At 44.7% G+C, this 21071-nt stretch overlaps 4 protein-coding genes across 5 annotated transcripts; all 4 read left to right on the forward strand.

The window, feature by feature from the left end:
* The first annotated feature begins 187 nt into the window (after positions 1 to 187).
* LOC122611544 (DNA replication licensing factor MCM4) lies at positions 188 to 3384 on the forward strand. Its single transcript, XM_043784710.1, has 7 exons — positions 188 to 388; positions 451 to 761; positions 821 to 1749; positions 1808 to 2179; positions 2242 to 2608; positions 2674 to 3126; positions 3189 to 3384. Exons 1-7 carry the CDS (start codon positions 316 to 318, stop codon positions 3282 to 3284), a joined length of 2601 nt encoding a protein of 866 aa, XP_043640645.1. The 5' UTR covers positions 188 to 315; the 3' UTR covers positions 3285 to 3384.
* A 223-nt stretch (positions 3385 to 3607) lies between these two features.
* LOC122617878 (mesoderm induction early response protein 1) lies at positions 3608 to 5866 on the forward strand. Its single transcript, XM_043793906.1, has 3 exons — positions 3608 to 4375; positions 4440 to 5029; positions 5098 to 5866. Exons 1-3 carry the CDS (start codon positions 3643 to 3645, stop codon positions 5518 to 5520), a joined length of 1746 nt encoding a protein of 581 aa, XP_043649841.1. The 5' UTR covers positions 3608 to 3642; the 3' UTR covers positions 5521 to 5866.
* Positions 5867 to 6534: 668 nt separating this feature from the next.
* Positions 6535 to 9068, forward strand: LOC122620263. The gene is made up of 2 exons (XM_043797648.1): positions 6535 to 7999; positions 8062 to 9068. The coding sequence occupies exons 1-2, from the start codon at positions 7756 to 7758 to the stop codon at positions 8889 to 8891; spliced, it is 1074 nt and encodes a 357-aa protein (XP_043653583.1). The 5' UTR covers positions 6535 to 7755; the 3' UTR covers positions 8892 to 9068.
* A 1112-nt stretch (positions 9069 to 10180) lies between these two features.
* LOC122625917 (protein wech) lies at positions 10181 to 20572 on the forward strand. 2 transcript variants are annotated; one of them, XM_043805981.1, is made up of 6 exons: positions 10181 to 10364; positions 10443 to 10677; positions 13651 to 13933; positions 13999 to 15952; positions 16015 to 16167; positions 16241 to 20572. In XM_043805981.1, the coding sequence occupies exons 3-6, from the start codon at positions 13713 to 13715 to the stop codon at positions 16409 to 16411; spliced, it is 2499 nt and encodes an 832-aa protein (XP_043661916.1). In that variant the 5' UTR covers positions 10181 to 10364; positions 10443 to 10677; positions 13651 to 13712; the 3' UTR covers positions 16412 to 20572. The 2 variants fall into 2 exon arrangements, with proteins under 2 accessions (XP_043661916.1, XP_043661923.1); XM_043805988.1 differs by lacking the exons at positions 10181 to 10364; positions 10443 to 10677 and adding an exon at positions 11221 to 11536.
* The last annotated feature ends 499 nt before the right edge of the window (positions 20573 to 21071 follow it).

Here is a 21071-nt window from a genome sequence, read left to right on the forward strand (position 1 = left end):
AAAAAAAAGCGTGTTTTATACCACGGACTAAATTTGAATTAAATAAAATACATTGAAAAAAATAAGATTTTGTAAATGTACAGTAACTATATTTTACTTGCAAATTACCCCACAAACCCCTAAACATTTGGCGCGCAATTCCCTGCTGAGCGATTTCCAGCACTGCTTGACTCACCCGTCGGTATTGTCTAGCACTGCAGCTGGCATTTTCCCGCCAATTTTTAGCTGGTCTGCCGAACCACATCGTCGGAATTTTGGTCACAACAGCTACAGTTTTTGCTCAGGACGGATTAAATAAATATATTCTCTAAGGAAATGTCAAGCCCCGCTCGTTCGCCCAGTGTTGGAGCTGCGACGCCCAAGCAAGGTTCCCGCACACCCACCAGAGGTAAGTATCGACGTGCCACAAAAAGTTTTCTGTTGGCAAAGCTAGCGTCTTTTTGCTTACAGGCATTGCGTCGCAAGATGTGGAGACACCCATGCGCATGGGTCCTGGGCGGGCTGTCAGGCCCTCGGACAACATAAGTTTGCCGCCCACCTCGCCTGGAAATATCAGCTTGCCAGCCACCAGTCCGGCTCGAGGATTGGGTGCGAACATGAGCGAGATCGATTTAAGCTCGCCTCTGAACTACGGCACGCCCAGCTCGATGGGCTCCATTCGCACCCCTCGATCCGGAATAAGAGGCACTCCGCTGCGGGCCCGACCCGATATAAGAACGGACAAGCGCATCCGCCAGGTGGCCATCGGCGGGGGCTCTGGGGTAAGTGTAAGACTGCAATTCATTGTAAAAACCACAACTCACTTTCTCCCCTTTTACAGCTGGAACCCATTCCTGAGAAGGGCTCTGAAACAACCGATCCCGTCTCAGAATCCTCGCAAGTACCTCAACTTGTCGTCTGGGGAACCAATGTGGTTGTCAGCCAGTGCAAATCCAAGTTCAAGTCGTTTATTATGCGCTTTATTGACCCAAGTGCTGAGCAGGATGAAATCTCCGAAAATATCGATGTTAACCAGCCGCTGTATCTCCAGAAACTGGAAGAGATTCACACATTGGAGGAGCCCTATCTGAATCTCAACTGTGCCCATCTCAAGACCTTTGATCAGGACTTGTACCGCCAGTTGATCTGCTATCCGCAGGAGGTTATTCCTGGTTTTGACATGGCAATAAACGAGATGTTCTTCGAACGATATCCAGCTGCCCTTCTGGAACACCAGATTCAGGTGCGACCCTTCAACGCTGATAAGACGCGCAATATGCGATCTCTAAATCCAGAGGATATGGACCAGTTGATCAGTATTAGTGGCATGGTTATTCGCTCGTCAAACGTCATTCCCGAGATGCGCGAAGCCTTTTTCAGCTGCAACATCTGTTCCTTCAGTACAACCGTCGAGGTGGACCGCGGTCGCATTAATCAGCCAACGCTCTGCACCAACTGCAACACGAACCACTGCTTCCGTTTAATCCACAATCGATCGGAGTTTACAGATAAGCAACTTGTTAAACTCCAGGAGTCTCCAGATGACATGGCGGCAGGACAGACTCCACATAATGTGCTGTTGTATGCTCACAACGATCTGGTGGACAAGGTGCAGCCGGGTGATCGCGTTACGGTCACAGGCATCTACCGGGCCACGCCACTGAAGACTGGAGGCATCAGTTCGTCGGTCAAAAGCGTTTACAAGACGCACGTGGATGTGGTTCACTTCCGGAAGGTAGACAACAAGCGACTGTACGAGGAAGAGGAGGGGTAAGTCATATTCTATTACTGGTTAGAATAAAATTTGCTAATTTTAAATACCTACCAGCAAGGATCACATCTTCCCGCCAGAGCGCGTTGAGCTACTACAGTTGCTGGCCAAGAAACCGGACATCTATGACCGCCTGGCCAGGGCCATTGCACCATCTATTTACGAGAACGACGACATTAAGAAAGGCATCTTGCTGCAGCTTTTTGGTGGCACTAAAAAGAAGCATGCAACTCTCGGCCGTCAGAACTTCAGATCGGAAATTCACCTGCTGTTGTGCGGTGATCCAGGTACTTCCAAGTCCCAGATGCTGCAGTACGTCTTTAACCTCGTGCCAAGATCTCAGTATACCTCGGGTCGCGGTTCTTCGGCTGTCGGTTTGACTGCCTATGTGACCAAAGACCCGGAGACCCGTCAGCTGGTTCTGCAAACGTAAATCTAAAAGCTTGATATCAGATTTGAATTTAGGTTGTAATCTTATGTTTGGTTTTCAGAGGTGCACTGGTTTTGGCCGATAATGGAGTATGCTGCATTGACGAGTTTGACAAAATGAACGACTCGACACGCAGTGTGCTGCACGAGGTGATGGAGCAGCAGACCCTGAGTATTGCCAAGGCGGGCATCATCTGTCAGCTAAACGCGAGGACCTCCATTCTTGCTGCCGCCAATCCAGCAGAGTCTCAGTGGAATAAGCGCAAGAACATCATTGATAATGTCCAGCTTCCGCACACCCTGCTGTCCCGGTTTGACCTAATCTTTCTGGTTCTGGATCCTCAGGATGAGATCTTTGACAAGCGACTTGCCAGCCATTTGGTATCTTTGTACTACGTGACCCGTCATGAGGAGGAGGATACCATGTTTGTAAGTAGCTTTGATTAATTTTTGTATTCCGGAATATCCCTGTAACACATATACAACATTTTTAGGACATGAGCGTCCTGCGCGACTACATCGCCTATGCCCGAGAGCATTTGTCGCCTACGTTATCGGATGAAGCGCAACAACGACTTATTCAGGCCTACGTGGACATGCGAAAGGTGGGCGCCGGTCGTGGTCAGATTTCTGCTTACCCGCGCCAGCTGGAGAGCCTAATCCGACTATCGGAGGCGCACGCCAAGGTTCGGCTCAGTAACGAGGTAGAATTGCTGGACGTGGAGGAGGCTTGGAGGCTTCATCGCGAAGCTCTCAAGCAGTCAGCCACGGATCCCCTGTCCGGTAAAATCGACGTTGGCATTCTTACCACCGGCTTATCAACAGCCGCCCGTAAAAAGCGCGCCGATTTGGTGGCAGCCATCAAGGAAAACTTAAAGAAGAAAGGCAAAGTGCTTACTGTTCCCTATCAGAAACTGTTCAACGATATTAAGGAAGGATCCCAAATTGTTAGTGATAACGTAATATTTTTTAATAACCAAATGATTATTTAAACGATAATTTTTTTCAGATGATCACACGCGAGCAGTTTGAAGATGCTTTGAAGGAGGTGCAAGATGAGGGCGCTATTGTTGTCATGGGAAAAAACACCATCCGCATTTGTTAATTTTATTGTATTTATCTCATTAAAACCAACAACAAATTCATTCAATCCTATTTTTAAGCGCATCTTAAAAAAAGTTCAATAAAAATTGTCCCAATACGCATTTGTTTTTTTTTTACAATTTTACAATAGTGTAGCATAAAAAATTCTAAACAACAATTTTGCGAAAGAAAATGGCCATTATTATTGCAGTGGGCAATAAAGTACTTATCCGCTTTGAAGAAAAACGAAATTAGACAATTTTAGAATGCCCTTAATAATAAAGGAATACCCTTAAGTAGTGCCGTTTTTTAGCGCATTTCCGCAGGCGAAGTGCAGATATTTTGGCGCTCTGGCCGCTACCACACTGTGAGTACGGAAAATGATGGAGTTCGGGAAATCGTCAGAGCACTCCCAGCACAGCGCCTCCGAGGCGTCGGCGGACTCCGGCAGTCTGGCCAACAGCGACTTGTCTGCTACGCCCACCAAGCGGGATCGCCGAAAGTCGCCGGCTAACAGTTCGGACAACACCAGCACCAGCGTCCAACCGCCCATGTCGCCGTCCTCCTCGATGGCGGACACCACCTTTGAGCCCACTATCGACATGATGGTCAACGACTTTGACGATGAGGCCACGCTGAACGAGGAGGAGGCTCTTGCGGATATGGAGGCGCACAGTGCCGAGGACGAGATCGCCACACTGCGCGAGGAGAGCGAGATGCCCATTGAGGAGCTGCTGGCCAAATATGGCGGCACAGCGGCTTCGCCAGCATTGAGTAGCTTGAACCGTTCAGGCTGCAGTGTACGACGTGCACGTAGGGCCACCAAGCGCCAATATCAGGAACTGGACACGGAGATGGCTCACACGTCGACTTCCACTTCGAGCAGCGCATCGCAACTGGAAAAACACGACAGTATAGACCAGGAGGAACCCAAGGAGGTGTCGGATAAGCTAGCATCACCACCAGAATCAGGAGAAGCTTCGTCCATGGACACAGAGGATGCGCCAAAGTATGAGGCGATCAAGAAGCAGCATCGCTCGCATTTGCTGGATCTTTATCCAGATGAATCCTTCGTCGATCTGGCGCCCACATGTGGAGAGGAAACGGAAAGATGTATGTTTAATGCTAAAACGAGACCGAATCTAATTAACGGTCCCATTATGTAACCCTTTTATAGTCACTCCACTTCAAACGCTGTTCGATGAAGTGGAGGCCGAGGAGGAGGAGGAAAGCGAATCCGAGTTGGACGATGCACGGAAAATAATAATGGTGGGCCACGACTATCAGGCTGAGATTCCGGAGGGGCTCTCGCAATATGGCGACATATTGCCATATGAGAACGAGGATCAGTTGATCTGGGAGCCCAGTCAAGTCAGCGAGCGCGAGGTGGAGGAATATCTGGCCAAGATACAGGAAACCCGATCCATAGTTCCGCCGGAGGACGGGACTGGGGCGGACGAAGAAGGTGCAGCTACAGGTGCTACTGCCGAACCGCCAGGTCCTACTACATCTCCAACCATGCCTCCAAAGGCTCCGCCTGCCTCAAGTGCATCTAGCGATCAGGAGCTGGTGGTAAAAGACAACGAGCAGGCGCTGCATCTTCTTGTCCAGTGCGGCTACGACTTCAAAGAAGCCCTAAGACGCAAGCGCATGAACGTTCTGCCCCTCACTGATACTATGAGCAGCTGGTCCGAGGACGAGTGTTTAAAGTTCGAGGAGGGCATTCAGCGGTTCGGCAAGGACTTCTATCAGATACGTCAAAACCAGGTAAAGGAGCGTCCATTGCCTGCGGATCGCCCAAGCAAGTAATCTATGGGCTCGTTGGGCTCTTTCAGGTGCGCACTAGAACCATGCGCGAGTTGGTCCATTTCTACTATCTGTGGAAGAAGAGTGAGCGCCGGGATCAGAGTTTTGCTTTAAACGACACCATTGATCACATGGACGTCTTCATCAACGAGGCGTGTGCTGGCAACGGTAATGCAAACGGTGCTGTGATCGTATCGGGAACCGCTAACAGCAATGGTAGCTGCTCACCGCATAGCAGCAATGGTCACAACAATGGGGATTTGTCTGCTTTGGAGAAGGATACCGTCGCCAGTCCGCGAAAGCCCGCCTCTAAAAGCTATTCTATTATGACCGTGAGTCAGGCATTAGGTAATCCTACCGGGGGAAACCGAAAGCGTTGTACGTCCGCATCTTTGCCCCTGGAAGACGAGGACAACAACATCGAGGATGAACACAGCCTGTCCGCTGTGTGAACGACACCTCCATCACCATCATCATTATCATAACCGAGCGCAGGCGCTTTCGATTCGGTTGGGCCAGTATTAGCAGGGCGCTTCATTACCTTTACCACTCACTATAAATATGCATACTGTACGTGTAGTATATACCATATGTCTAAACATATATATTCCAGATTCTTAAATCGACATCTCTCATACACCGTAAAGAATTTCTCTATTGTTAAGTGTGCGATTCGACTATTTGTTACATGTACGTGTGGATTCCGGAACCAAGTACTTATCGCTTATATATACAATATATGTTCGCTCAATCCTGGAGTTTTGTTGAATGTCAATAAATATAATATGTATGTATTTATATCTGTGGTAAGTTCTCAATCGTGTTTTTTGGAGATCTCGAGATTTTACAAAGCGTTTTTGAAAGCCATTTATTTAATGAATTTTACAATTCTCACTTAAATGTATGTTAATGTATGAACAGAACGTATTGTTTTGAGTAACGCTTCAAATCGGTAAAAAGCGTGGCCTATATGAAAGTTTGGTTACAAAATTTAAAAAAAATTGTTATATACAGATACCAATATTACTAAAAGTACTTTTTAGGTGAGTTTTTTTTATTTCATTTATTGCATTAACGTAAGCATCATATTACTAAAAGATTAGACCTAATCTTCGTTTCTTTAAATACCATTGTCTATAGAGAAAACAATATTTTATCGAAATTTAATCTAAACATAATTATATAGTTACAAAAAAAAACCCTTGTGCTGTAGCAAACACTTCGGCGTTATTATAATAATATCGCTACTTATAAGACAAGCTTAAGGATTTTGCATCACCATCTCAACGAAATATGAATCACATAGGTGAATCAAACTCCGTATTCCTTAAAAGTTAACCGGATCGGAAACGAAGAACCGGTCCGTATATATATACATACATACCTGGTATACATAGATACTTAGGTGTGTCTGTATATTTTCCACAGTTTTCTTTGCAAGACGTTCTTGAAAATGGCCAATTACGGTGTTGGATTCCCATTTATTGGCCGGCTGTCTGTCCACGTACATACATAAATACGAATGTGTGTGTGTATTTTTCGCAGTGTGGGTTGGAAGACGAGTATAAATTGCGGCGAGGATCAAATGTCAGGCTGAAACCCAACCGCAAAGCTACAGAAGATCTGATAAATAACCCCGGTCACCACTTGTCGTGTCTGTTTCACTTGCATTTTCGCAGTCCCAAGAAGAGGAGACGAAACGAGCAAACATATACGTATATACCAATGTACGTATGTACACACATACAGACAACGGATACAGTCTTCGGTTCCAGGCTCACGATCGTTCCAGCTGGAGCTTTTGTTCCCACACACCCTCGTCTGTATGTACATACATACATACATATGTGTGTACGCTGTGGCGGTGGCTCCACTGGCGTGGCGTGAATTTTGTACGTTCACTCCAGCTCCATTTCCAAGCGGCCCAGCCAGCCGACCGTAGTAAAATCCAGTTTTGATAAAAATAAACAAAGTACCCTACACCGCTCTTAATATGCTACACTATGAATTTCCAATCTTTGCTACCGGGAAAAGGATCTACAAATATTCCTGTAACGAGGAGGGAGGTGCATAGAGCTCTCTGGAAAAACCTTGCCCGCCAGAGCTTGACATGCCCGCTCAAGTCGCTGTACGGCTGGAATGTTACTGCAATAACCTCTTTTCAATGCAGAGCATATTGGATTCGTTACGGTGGGCCCACAACGGCGAAGTTAACAACCGTAAAAAGCGCAAATACGACTCAGAGTTGCGGCCAGCGCAGCGGAAGCTTAACATCCGGATAATATTGTCAGTTGCTGTTCTGCCGCCTCGCCTGCGCCTGCTTCTTCTCCTGCGCCTTCTTCGTCTCCTGCTTCTTCTTCCTCTTCTTAGTCTTCAGTTCGTGGCAAAGCCTGTTGCTCAAGCCTCTCTCCTCCTTCCCGATCCCGCTGCTCCGCCTCCGCCGTCGCCTTTGCCGTCGCAACCAGCTCCGTCCGCTCTTTTCACGATTCTCTCTCGGCACCGCCAAAAGGCACGTAAACTGGTTGTTGCTGGCTGGGCCGTACACTTCGTGGTGCCCGTATTTTCGTATTTTCAGTGCTGCCTGAACGCTTGAGCTGCGCGAGTCGCTTGCCGGGAAACTCAGAATCGGAACTGGATCTGGCTTACTAGTTTTCTGGCTATCGGAAATTGGCCACTCGGATCTGGACATGGAGATGGCCTACAATGCGTCATCGTCGGCGGCCTCCGTTGGCTCTGCTTCTGCCGCCGCCTCTGCCTCCGCCTCCTTTGCCTTCACCAACACAGCTAAACTACCCATTGAAACGGTGAAGCGCCTGATTGCCGCCGTTTCACGACGTCCGATGTTGTGGCTGCGCAACAATGCCAATGGCCAGAAGCGCAGCGACATCACGCCCGTTTGGTTCGAGGTGGGTCAGGATGTGAATCTACCAGGTAAGTGTATGCCTGACTATTGCTCCTCTGCGCTCCCCACTAAAATGATTTCCCCGCCACAGCCGACATCTGCCGCATTAAGTGGGGCCACCTGAGGGACAACTTTCGCAAGGTGTACATCCGCAATAACCTGTCTAATGAGACGCCCTCGTCGTGGCGCTTCTACAACGACATGCGGTTCATGGAACCCGCCGTTCACGAGAATATCATGCGTCAGACTCGGAGCAGCAGCAAGAAGCACCCACCCGGACACTGGACGGAGAACAATAATGTGCTCGGGCCGGACAAGTATGACTCAATGCCCATTGTGGCCACGGAGCCCATCTGCGAGCTTAGCCACAGCTATGACTCGGAGCTACATCAGCCCAGCTTCTCGGACATCAGCTCGTTCTTCGAGGATCGCGAATGCCAGCCGCCGGAGAATAAGAGGTTTAAATCGGAGCCCTGTCAGAGGGAGGAGGACGAGGAGGATGACGATGACTTCGATGAGGATGCCGCCTCGGAGAACTTGGAAGAGGAACGCGGTAATCGTGCCGATGCTGCTAGTTCCGGTGTATTCACCATAGAAGTGCTGGATGACGATGACGAAATGGAGCAAGCGGTGACCAAAGCCAAAGCAAACAACACCAGCCACAGATCCAGCCTCAAGAGCGAGCAGGAGGCTAAGGTGTTCTCCAACTCGCTGTCACCCTCCGCTGATCTGCCCTTCAAGTATATAAGCACGGATGCGGCCACGAATACGGATCCCTCGGGGGGAGATCTCCAGGACGAGGCGGATCGCATGTTCCTGCTCAGTCTGATGCCCTTCCTTCAAAGATTGGACAGCCGTCGGCGGCTTCGCGTGCGCCAGAAATTGCAGAACGTGCTCATCGAGGAGCTGGAGTTTGGCTGATTTCGCGAATGCTCGGGGGGATGTGGGGATAAGTACTTTATAAGCCTAGCTTACAGTATTTTAAGAACTCGACTGACCAACTCTGTGAATCTGCCAACATTCGTAGCATGTAATCAGTATTCCGGCCTGCTTTCCTTCGTACCAACACACTTCAATACATACCATATTGCATTACAATACATATCTACACTTAAAATAATCGACCACGCCAGCATGATTACTTGTGTCTTCTTGTATCTGCGTTTCGGTGCACCTGCGCCTTTAACCTGCGCACGCCGCCCGCAGTTCGAGTTTCCAATTATCCACGGCTACGGCTGTTGCAATTGTATTTTTCCAGCCACAGGCGTCTTGAAATTTCTGTCAGTGCAAAACAAGCTCTTTAAGGGTGGTGCACGCGGCAACAACAACAAACCGTCCGCAGTGCAAAAACAACAACAACCACAAAGTCATTCCATCCGCATTTTCGCGCCACATGCGTCGTTAATGCTAATGTGCGCTCTCGCTCGCTCTTTCCCGCTCACTAGTCTCAGTCTCTCAGTGCGCTCCGAATGGCCAAAATTTGGTAGAGCGTAGGCAACTTGGGAATTCCCTATTAAATAGCGGTATTTTTCGCCACAAAATAGCTTTATGTTTTGAAAGTGAAACAGGGATTTGGTGAATAGTGACGGTGATTAATAGTTCTGCAATTTGCTCAATACGTTCCGATTGGAAGGGCCTTACCAGTGGCGGACTAAGGACACTTGAGGCCCGGGGCGGGTTTAAATCGGGGGCCCCCGACTTATATTGAAAAAATGTTTATTTCATTTGTTCAAATAATTAGGGGGCCCTGGCGGGGCCCACTTGATCGCGGGGACCTTAGTCCGCTACTGGGGCTTACATTTCTAAAACTTTCGACTTAGAATCGATTTTGAATTGTTCTTACTTGAAACTAAAAATGTTGAATGTTGATTTATAAGGGTTTTTTATTTAATTTGAGTAAAATAAATTCCCTGTGATCAGCAATTACAAATATATTTATGACCAAGAGAAAGGATGTAAGTATTTAAATAAACTATATTTTCGTTTTTCAAAATACTTTGGGGTAAACAAATTCAAATATAAAGAAACAAACACATAACTATGTATGTGATCATTAAAAACTAAACATCCAATTCGGCTATGCCCAATACCCTGAACGAACAGGGGCGCGAATAACAAAAACAACAAAAGCCAGCGAGCAGAAGGGCAGCGTCGAAACAAGAGAGCCGGGCAGAAATAAGAGGAAGAGGCAGCGGCCGCGGCAACGCCGAGCGCATGAACGTGAGTTTTGCAGTTTGTTGGTTAAATGCGTGCGTGAAGGTTGGAGTGAAGATTTTGAGCCGAACTCGAGTCCTAGTCCTCGCCGCAATAAGTGGGTCAGAATTGGAGACGTTCGATTGGGCCAAACAAAAAGCTGGGCGCCACCGCAGAGTGCAGCTAAAACACGCCGCCAAAGTAATTGGAAGAAGAAGAAGAAGACGCACAATAGGAACAATTGTTCATGGCTTTTTTCGATTTCTCGTTCTCTTGCAGGAGAAGTGCACGAGGGTGGTACCATGGGTAAATGAGATTCTACCGAAAACGCTTGGAAAATGTAAACAATTAGTAAAAACAGCGACGATAAGCGATTTCCAAAGAGTTTGCCATCTTTTTACATCGATCAAACACTCGCATAATAAAGGAAGAAAAACTGACGAATAAATCGAATTGAAGCAGAGTGACGACTATGGGATACCCTAGGACCGCGTAGAGTGAATGAATTTGACAAGTGAGTGAAAAAACAATGGTGCACGTATTAATTTATTGTTATATACATATGTACATAGATAGAATCAGAGTTATTTACTAAGTTGGATGGGGGAAATTTTAGTTGCGTAATCTGCGTAAGGGACCTGCTTGTCTGAAACACATACGCCCCTGATACCCTGCACCGAAACGGACGCCATTATCCTATTAGCCGTTATTCCCCATCAAGCGGTTCGATTGTTTGAGGTTAGTAACAGTTCATCTAACCAAACTTCTGCGTCGACCCTCTGTATTAAATGCAGTTCTTTGCGGCATAAGTGAAAATAAATAGAAGATAAAAATGTACATGTGAGCCTCCCGTGCATGAGTGTGCCTGTGTCCGTGCGCCCCTGCGAAGGAGAGATAGAGAGCGAAAGAAATAGGAGAAGAGAGCGAGCGAAACAAAAGAGAGAGCGACGTTTTTGGAGCGCGCGCGCGCACATCAAAATCGAAAACAAACTGTGAGATACATTTGGGTTTATTTTTTATATTTTGTTTAGGCTACATAGGCGATGATGATGTTGATGAGCGGCAAAAGCAACAGAGAGAGAGACAGAAAACGAGCGACTCGAGTGTTATGTTGTGTTTTCAGTTTCGGTTTCGGATGTATCTTCTTCAGTCGGAATAAGGAATACGCGATTGTCGGAGCGAACGGATTACGCATAAGAACTCCGTGGAAAACAAAATTCGCCTCGCGAAAATCCGCAGAAAAGGCAAAGCCAAGCCAATTCAAAACGGAATCAGCACTGCATCAAATCAAAAATCGAATCAATTAGCGAAAATCGGTACTGAACGCGCGACCCAACAAAAGCGAAGCGTCTTGCATGCGGCTGCTAAACAAGGTGTGTACGCGAAGGAGATGCACGTAGAGAGCGAAAGAGGGCGCAAGAGCGTGCCAGTATCAACAGAATTTTATAGACTTTAGTCCAATAGCTGCCAAATGCATATATTGATTTTCCCGATTCCTCAAAATTCCTCAAAAGATTTCATTCGACACTTTTCCGTTTTTGGAAAATATACATACACCTATATACGGACGATTTGCGGCGCAGAAACCACCTACATACGGACATGTACAGAAACTTGTGTAAATACAACCCTCGTCCTCATCCCCCGATGTTTTTGCGTCGTATCCTTGCCGCACGAACACAAATGTACCACTGTAAGCGTTTGTGTGTGTCTATGTGTTTGTGAAAGGACTTTAACTTCTTGGTCATGTTTTTTCCACGTCCTGCTACTCGGAGACAGACCCGTTTCAATGGAAAACGTTCAAGGGTGACAAGGGTAGTTTCGCTGATGCCTCCTCCTCCTCCCCATCCTTCTTATGCACAGAGTCCTTTTCCTGCTCTTGTTCTTCTTATTCTTGTTTTTGGTGCCGCTCTCTACACGGTTGGAAAATATCCTTAAAGTGCATTCCGTTCCTAGGGCTTTTGTTTAGCTAAAAAAGAGTACCAAAGCTGAGTTTGTGTATTGATTTCATCGCAACCATTGCCCACAACTCCTTTTTTGCACTGTCGATAGTATGAAAAATCTCGTTGTTATGATTTCTTTTAAAACCTCTTCGAACAGATTATTTTTTTTTTATAAAATGATAATTTATAGTTGCATATTGAATAATGTAGCATTAAAACATTTCCAACATTACATGTTCAATTCCCTTGTCAAATTGGTAATACAATTACGATTCCTTTAAGTAAAGGAATATAAAATCGAATCCTTAAAATGGACTTAAACATTTTAAAATTTTAACATATCTGCGCAGAAAATAAAAATTTGTCTAATCTAAAATCTTAGTTTGTTTTGAAGCGAAAAATATGGTTTGCTTTAAAATTTTACTTTGATTAGAGTAAACCAAAATAGACAGGGTATTCTTTGTTATCATGCAAATTTATCTTAATCCTTACGCCATTTTCTTCTGAAAAGATGTTATGCTTCATATCTTAAAATTAGAACCATTCATAAACTGGATTTGCTATCCCTTAAGTCATATTATAAATTAACTCAAATCACCAAAAGTCAAAACGAAGGAAATACACGTTCTGTCGTCAAGTTTTCCTTAAAGTGTGGAAGAAACAGCTCCGTAATCCTTACCCGGTGGAGGGATAAAAGTCGGTCGTTTTATTGGGACTACGCGGCTCGTCTTGGAGATGGAAACCAGTTCCGTCTGCTTTTTATGACGTTGTCTTTGGGTTTTCCACCCCATTCTCCCCGCCTGAAAAGTCGCTTGCGCATTGCCGGCGAAGCGAGGTGGTGGGTGTATAAGCAGGAAAATTTTCTAACTACGTGATAAGGTTGAGCGCTGAGCTGGGGCCTCGGTAGGGTGGTTTCTAATCCCAGTCTAGTTTGTTTTCTCGTGTTTTTGAGGAGTAATTTCCCGTCTCCGGTATCTGGGTTACAGAAAGTATCTACGGAGCACAGCCAGTTCGCCGAATTGCGCGCGAAAACTCGCCATTTTTGGTCATAAATTAGGAAATGCGTGGCTAATGCTGAAATTCCGGGTTTCCAAATAACTTGACAATGGCATGAATGCAACGAAGACTCTTACAGATACAAAAGATACACACAAATCTGACCTGCTGCTGCTCGCGCCGCACAGCTGCCTTTCTCGGGTTGCATTGCTTTTCTCGGATTCGGGACGGGCCTACTTAAAGGATCAAGGGTCGGAGATCGGACCTTGTGGATCGGCATAAGAAGGCAGGCAAGCGGTCGGGGAATTTTCCCTCTACCTAAAATGATGCCTAGATCCAGCTGCAACTGCCTGCCTAGGACTACTTAATGATGCACCTTTTCCTTGGCCAATTTAGTTAGGTGCTATCCTTCGGCAACTGACGACGTCCCGCGCGTTCCAAACGCAGCTTAGAAAAAAGAAAAAAACAATTATCCGCGAGCCCTTCGCTTCTTAGAGTTTTCTCTAAACGTCTCTAAACTTATTCGCAAATCGAATTACTTTTTGTAGCGAAAAAGCGCCACTCCATTGACTGCCGCATTGTGCTATAGAAACGTGATCTCCCCACTCTTATGATGGAACTTTTGTCAAACAATTCGGTTCCGCAACAAATGGCCAGCAGCAATGCGCCGAGCGCCAACGGTGTGGCCAACTCCTCAACGGCCAACGGAAGTGGAGGCGGCAGTGTAAGCAGCAACGGCAGCAACTCCTCCGAGCGACTGCTGGCGGGCATTCTGGAGAGCTTTCCCGCCTGGGACCTCAACGTGGGACTACTGCCCAACGTGGGCCAGAGGTGAGATAAAACACACAATAAATAAACCGGAGAACATAGACTAAATCACTCATTAACTTTTCTAGCTCACCGCCACGGGCAGACTTCTTTATCAATAACTTCCTGGGCGGCCTGGACACGCATGGCGACTTCAGCATTGGACCCATTGGTAGCGGTGCCCGCAGCAATCCAAAGATGTCGCCAGAGTCATCAAACAATTCGAGTATCAGCTGCGGCTGGTGCGAGGTAAGTGCTTCAATACGTTGCCTGGAGTGCAACGAGTTCATGTGCAACGACTGCCTGAGGGAGCACCGCAACAGTCCGCTGTCCTCCAACCACTCGATCGTCTCCTTGCCCACCCCTATTGGAGCCTCCCCCACGGGTGGCAGCTCGGTAAGTGCGCAAACTCCGCCCAGCGGCAACTTTATCTGCGACATACACAACGAGATGTTGCGCTACGTATGTGACTACTGTCGGAAACTGGTGTGCCAGTGCTGCACACTGCACGAACACAAGGAGCACAGCTACGCGTCCATCCAGAGCTTTATGGTGGGCTCAAAGGAGAAGCTGGAAGGCGCTATTGAAAGCAGCCAGGTAGGCACGCGCTGCATTAAGAGCAGCATTGACAAAGCGCTGGCCTTCATTCGGCTTATCGAGCGCAATTGCAGTGAGCTGAGCGATAATATACGAAAGGCATTCCGTCAGTTTATTATTGCTATCGAAGACCGCGAGCGTTTCCTTTTAGACTTTGTGGAAAAGCTCCGCCAGCGTCGTCTGGCCATCCTGCACGATCAGATGGCAGGCTTAAAGTCTGCTCTCGCTGGACTCTCCGAAACCTCAGATATGCTTAGTAAGGTGGCGGATAATGCCTGCAACATGGACCAGATCGAAATTGCCATGAAGTTGACCAATGGCCAGCGGCAAATGGAGCAGTTTGCGGGCATCTATAAGGACCTACAGCCAAAACAGGAAGTCTTTGCCTTCGCCCCACCAGATTACAGCTTGCTACAGGACATCCGCAACCAGGGCGGCGTAATCCTGGTGGACGACAAAAACTTGCCCATCGTCTCTAGCAGCAACGGGATTGTGCCAAGCGTCTCGAGTGTAAATGCCGTGGCCGCGGCCTCCGTGGGAGTTGTAGGAGGCGTTGCTGGAGTAGTCGGAGGCGTTGGCGTTTCAAACGGTATGGACTTGGCCTTCGGTATGAACATGCCCAACAATCCAATGAGTGTTGCTTCCTCAACTGTTCGACGTCCTCTGTTGCGAGACAATAGCTTCCGGATTCCATCGCCCATCCTGCAACCACGCGGAGGAAGTGCTTGTGGGATGTCCGGTGGCATGTCCAGCGCTGCGCTTGATTGGGAACTCAATGGACTGCGCAGCTCACCGGGATTACACTTCAGTGCGCCGCGAACCACGCAGGCCATTCCGGGATGCATGGATCTGGTCAAGGTGCGTAACTCAAATGCTCTCTCGCTATCCTTCGCCACTGAGGGCCACGAGGACGGACAGGTGAGCCGGCCATGGGGTCTATGCGTGGATAAGATGGGCCACGTGCTCGTATCCGATCGCCGCAACAATCGCGTTCAGGTTTTCAATCCCGATGGCTCCCTGAAGTTCAAGTTTGGCCGCAAAGGTGTGGGCAATGGAGAGTTCGACCTGCCCGCTGGAATCTGTGTTGACGTTGATAATCGAATTATTGTGGTGGACAAGGACAATCACCGTGTGCAAATATTTACTGCCAGCGGCGTCTTCTTACTCAAGTTCGGCAGCTACGGCAAGGAGTACGGCCAGTTCCAGTATCCGTGGGATGTAGCAGTGAACTCGCGCCGCCAAATTGTGGTTACCGACTCGCGCAATCATCGTATCCAGCAGTTCGACTCTGAGGGACGCTTCATCCGCCAGATAGTGTTCGACAACCATGGGCAAACCAAAGGAATCGCCTCGCCACGAGGCGTTTGCTACACACCCACGGGCAACATCATAGTGTCTGACTTTGACAACCACTGCCTCTACCTGATTGACCCAGACATCAACGACGTATGTATGATTGTAAATAAGTTGGCTCCATTGGTGGTAATTTGTTTTTGAATTTATTGCAGATTCTTTCCGTGAAAGGACATGAGGGATCGGGCTTCCATGAGTTTAATCGACCCTCCGGCCTGTGCTGTGACGACGAGGGCCGCATTATAGTGGCCGATTCCAAGAATCAACGCATCCTGGTCTTTAATCAAAACCTGGACTTTATGTGGGATGTAAGTACACTTTTCAGCTTAGATTCAACAAATAGAGTCTTGGAACATCACATGTTATTTTTCTCCAAAATAGATCGAGGTGCGACCCTCCATCAATCCCTTGATGCCGCCCACGCTGGACGAGAAAGATCGCACTTGCGATGTGGCCATAATGCCAGACGGTCGCATTGTGTTCCTCATTGAACTGTCGCCAGACTCCAAAGAAGGGTCAAACCCTTACAAGCGGTTTGTGCACGTATTCTAAAAAGGCCACGAGTGCCGATCTTTTTTAGACCATTTACAAAAGCTAAACGTTAGCGTAGAGTTCCAAATAACAGAACGATTATAAACAGGTGCCGAAACCGATTTAATAAGGAAAAAATCTGAAATCATGAAAATTAGCGAAAATTTTTAGCTTAAGTGCTACAACGATTACCTCGATATTGCTTAAGAGTTATGGTTACGATTTGGTAATTTACAATACAATACGAATTACACATATGTATCTATGGATATATATATCTATACGCATATGCATATATCTAGCGAATATACAAGCCCAACCAACTAGAACTATAACTAAAACAAAAACTAAAGAAAAAGGCAGTTGAGTAGGATTTAGGAGATATATAGACGTAGGGTCCGTAAGCATTCAGTAGAGTTACCGAACCTAGTAAAAGATAAAGCAAAAAGGGAACTCAACCATTTACTAGATGAAAATATTATTACCAGTTAGTTAGACTGAAAGGCAGTTTGCTAGCTGATAGAAGGAGGTATGAACAGTCGGCGATTGTGTTTTTTACAGAGTTGCTTAGCAGAATGAGGAAACTACGCTCGACAAAAGTTACTAAACATGATTTGCAGAAGCACTGTGGAATGGTATTAATGTTTGTATTATATTTATAATTTGTTTGTTTAGTTCTGTTTTGCGTTTATTTTAAAATTAATTTTTTTGGGACAATTGTATTTTTATAATTTTCTTATAATTGAGACTGAGCATTTGAGAACCCGAACTTTGTGAAAGGAAGCAAAGCAAAACAAAGAAACAAACAAAAACCAGAAAATATGGAAGGAACTCGCTGACTTTTCGTTGAACTTTATATAAAGACTGATTAACTAAACCGCAATTTCGGAGCCAACTAAAGAACCATATATGGTAAGGCCAAAATAAGTGAAAAAAGCAAAACTCCTAAATTGCAATGACATTGATAACGTAAAGTAATTTAAAATAGCTTAACATACATACTTTCGCACATAAAGCGATACAGATATCATATAGACCCGATCATCAAGTCACGAATCATAATGGGCATAGCTGAAACCGAGTTTAACTGACAGTCATCGACATTTCCCCACTCATTCATACCGATCATGCATCACAGGGCTTTGGTTTGTGTCGTTACTTTGTAATTATTGTGAAAGGATTTACCTACAGGATACACGGCAGGTTGAAAGAAGGAAGGGTTAGCTAAAATTGGAGGGAGATTTGGGAACTTAAAAAACAAACCTGAAACAAAATAACGAAGAAGTTATAATTTTTGACTCAATGTGTTCATTAGCATTTAGTAGACTTAGCGGGCGTGGCATAGTTAAAACGTATGGAAAATCCAGAGCAATATAAGGGCGTATTGAATACACATTTAGGTGACATGTTCCTCGCAAAAGTAACAAATAAAACAAAAACAAAACGATGAAACTTAATAAAGTCATGGACAACGCATGAATTAGCTGAATTATCTGTCTAGAGGTGGAACGATTTTTAATAGCAAAATGTATACACACACGTAGAGCCGACTAGGACCGATTGCAGGCTAAAGACCAGGCGTGGATTGTAAAATGTATTAGACAACTTAGTTACTTAGTTTACGTTATTTTCTTACTGTTTTGAGGCGTTCACGTTCTATTCTTTGTACTTGTGTTCAAACCCGACTTCAACAGATCGACGAAGAGATGATACATAGCTAACACTCCTTCCAAAAATAAAGCAAGATTGCATAAAATGCGCAAAACAAACAAAAACCCTAAAATCTAAAATCTAAATCACTAAACTAACCTAAAGAAAGATGCAAAAATGCCGACGGCTCTACGAGAGCGGTGGCAACAAAAAACATATACAATATTTATATACACATAATATACACCAGAAGGCAGGGCGCAAGAACCCACTTAGAGCTATATAGAGTAGATATCGTAATTATTTTACACCTTAGTTTAGCCAGCCCCCGGGCAGAGATCTCGGGGACACACACGATCGCCATAATATACTCGTAACCTCATTTTATCCAATCGTACACCTTAAAGCGCCGTTCATTTCTTGTGATCCAGATCGAATCATTCAAAACACTCGCACACAAAGCGCACGCAGGGCATCCCCATATAACGCATGTATATATATATCATAAATATCGCATCGTTTCGGGCCTAGCGACATCTGAGAGAATGCCATATTTTATATTTGTGTGAGATTTACTAAACCAATACTAAAGAACTAATACTTATATCATTACAAATGAGCGCCGTTTTCTAAAAGCCACAGTTTAGAAATTGTGTAAAAAATAAAAAAGTGAAAAAACAAACAAAAAACATAAACTACAAGCGAAAACAAATAGGAAGGACAATTATTGAGATTTAAGCGAATAACGAATGCCATAATTCAAAATATAAAGCATTTCAATGTAACGTATATATCTATAGAATAATGAGTATGTTAGGCACAACCAATTACTACAAGTCATGAGGATACTGAACAATTTGCCAAAGGCTAAGAATCAAAATGATATATGAGAAACCAATAACTTACATAACTACTACACTCAAATACACACATTCATATATAAATAACTTTTACAAAATACATACCAAAAATACTTAATTAAATGCAAGCAGGTATTTTTTCAAATAAACCGAATATTCCAAAAACACGTTGCCCATTTACACCTACGAATAATTCTAATGCAAACAAAATGCTCATATACACGTAGCTACTAATGTAATTAAAAGAACACTAAACGAATCCAAAACTTAAATCAGGTATTCAAATTTTTTTCGTATTACTTAGGCTAAAATAAAGCGAGTCGGCGAACCTTATGACTAATAATCATCCTGAGATGATTTCAAAGATTTTCAAAGATATAGTAAAAAGCGAACATTGCGAAACCCACATAACTATTTACTAAGCAGCGTTTTATAACAAACATAACAAATCGATTGACGATGCTAAAGCAAACGGAATGAACTTATCAAAATACAATTTTGAGTAATACTTTTATCGACAAATGCAAAAGAAATTCTCGGCCAGCACAGAGAAACGATTTCACTAGCTACTAAAAAGATCTTTAAAATTACGTACTATGCATACATATATATTTTGGCGCGATCATTTAGTCATTAAGTTTCTAAGAAGACACCCACGATTGTAACTAAATTTAATGGCATTTCTTATTTGAAAATTATGAGCATAAACATACGCATACGCAAACGCATAAGCATACATACATACATACATACATACATACATACATACACACATACATACACGTACTAACATGTGTAATAATTATGGAGCAATTGAGTACAAAACGAGTACAAATTTAAATTATAAGCCAGATCAGACGACACGGACACACACAGATTAAGTTACACCATACATGCTAGACCGACTGGAGGAGTGCAGCAATTAAAATATTGGTAGGCCAGCTACTGGTTTCGCATAGCAAGTACTGCATGTATTCATATATTCATATTCTAGCGAAGGATTCATCGAAATAGCCAGCATACTAACCACACTTACAAGCATAGTCGCATACATACATAGTTACTTAAAATAGGCTAGCCTAACCCCGCATACTATTATGTCTATCTAGGGCAAACGACTACCAAATTACCAAATTATAAAATTACCAAGATCCCTCTCTAGCCCTCTAAATCTTCAAGTATGATTTGCTCTCGATAGTTGGGCGAGATCTCGTTTGGCACACCCAAAACGATCTCATACATTTTCACCCACTCAGCATTCTGCATTCAGCATCAGCGTACATAGACATATTCATATGTAGGGGCGTGCGGGTACTAGGTACACCCACAAGTAAGCAGATATTAAGTCAAAATACGGCGATAAATCGAAGTGTAAAGAGATCTACCAAATCAAGCGACAGATTCAATAACGAGTTGCAGTTTAAAATTGTAATTGTCTAGTTGTGGAAAGCGAGGAAAACGGAAACAAGCGCGGACCACGGGCTCCAACTGGTGCTGCGTGGTCTGCCACTTTTCTATATACATGCATACACATACATATTTATATACCCAAATATATATATACAAGCATACATAGGTGTGGACTTGACGAGACAAGAGTAAGAGTATATTTTATACGATAAACAAATTTTATAACATATTTAATAATAAATTATACACTAATAATTGTGGACACTGCTGGCATTTCTCTATCTCCATCTGATTGGGCGCCTTTCTGACCGTTGCACAGTGCACTGTGGTCTGGCTTATATGGGAAGAGCGGCCAAGAATACTTCTAGCAGTTATATCGTTATGAAATTTTTAAAAAATAAGAATTGGAAAAAATCTAAAAAATGGGCGTGGTTGTTAGTATTTACGCCCACCAAAAAGCAAAAACCAATAAATACACCTACAAGTATGCTTTAAGTTTGCTAATATGAAGTGGACATATCAGCACGTTTGACCACTTTGAAATCTACTTTTGTTGCGACGAAAAGCAATCAAAACTCCGCTGTGCTGCAAAAATGAACAGTTGTTCTCCCTTTACACTCTATTTTTAGAATGTCCCGTTAGAGTGTTGGAATACACATATTTGGGAATTTTGGGACAGTCTGGTTACTTTTCCTAAATATCTGGAAACATATTTTTTTTTGGAACACTTGAGTTCCACAGCGAACGCCTAAGAATAGGCT

This window comes from Drosophila teissieri, chromosome 2L (genome assembly GCF_016746235.2).
Source record: "Drosophila teissieri strain GT53w chromosome 2L, Prin_Dtei_1.1, whole genome shotgun sequence".
Taxonomy (NCBI): Eukaryota; Metazoa; Arthropoda; class Insecta; order Diptera; family Drosophilidae; genus Drosophila; species Drosophila teissieri.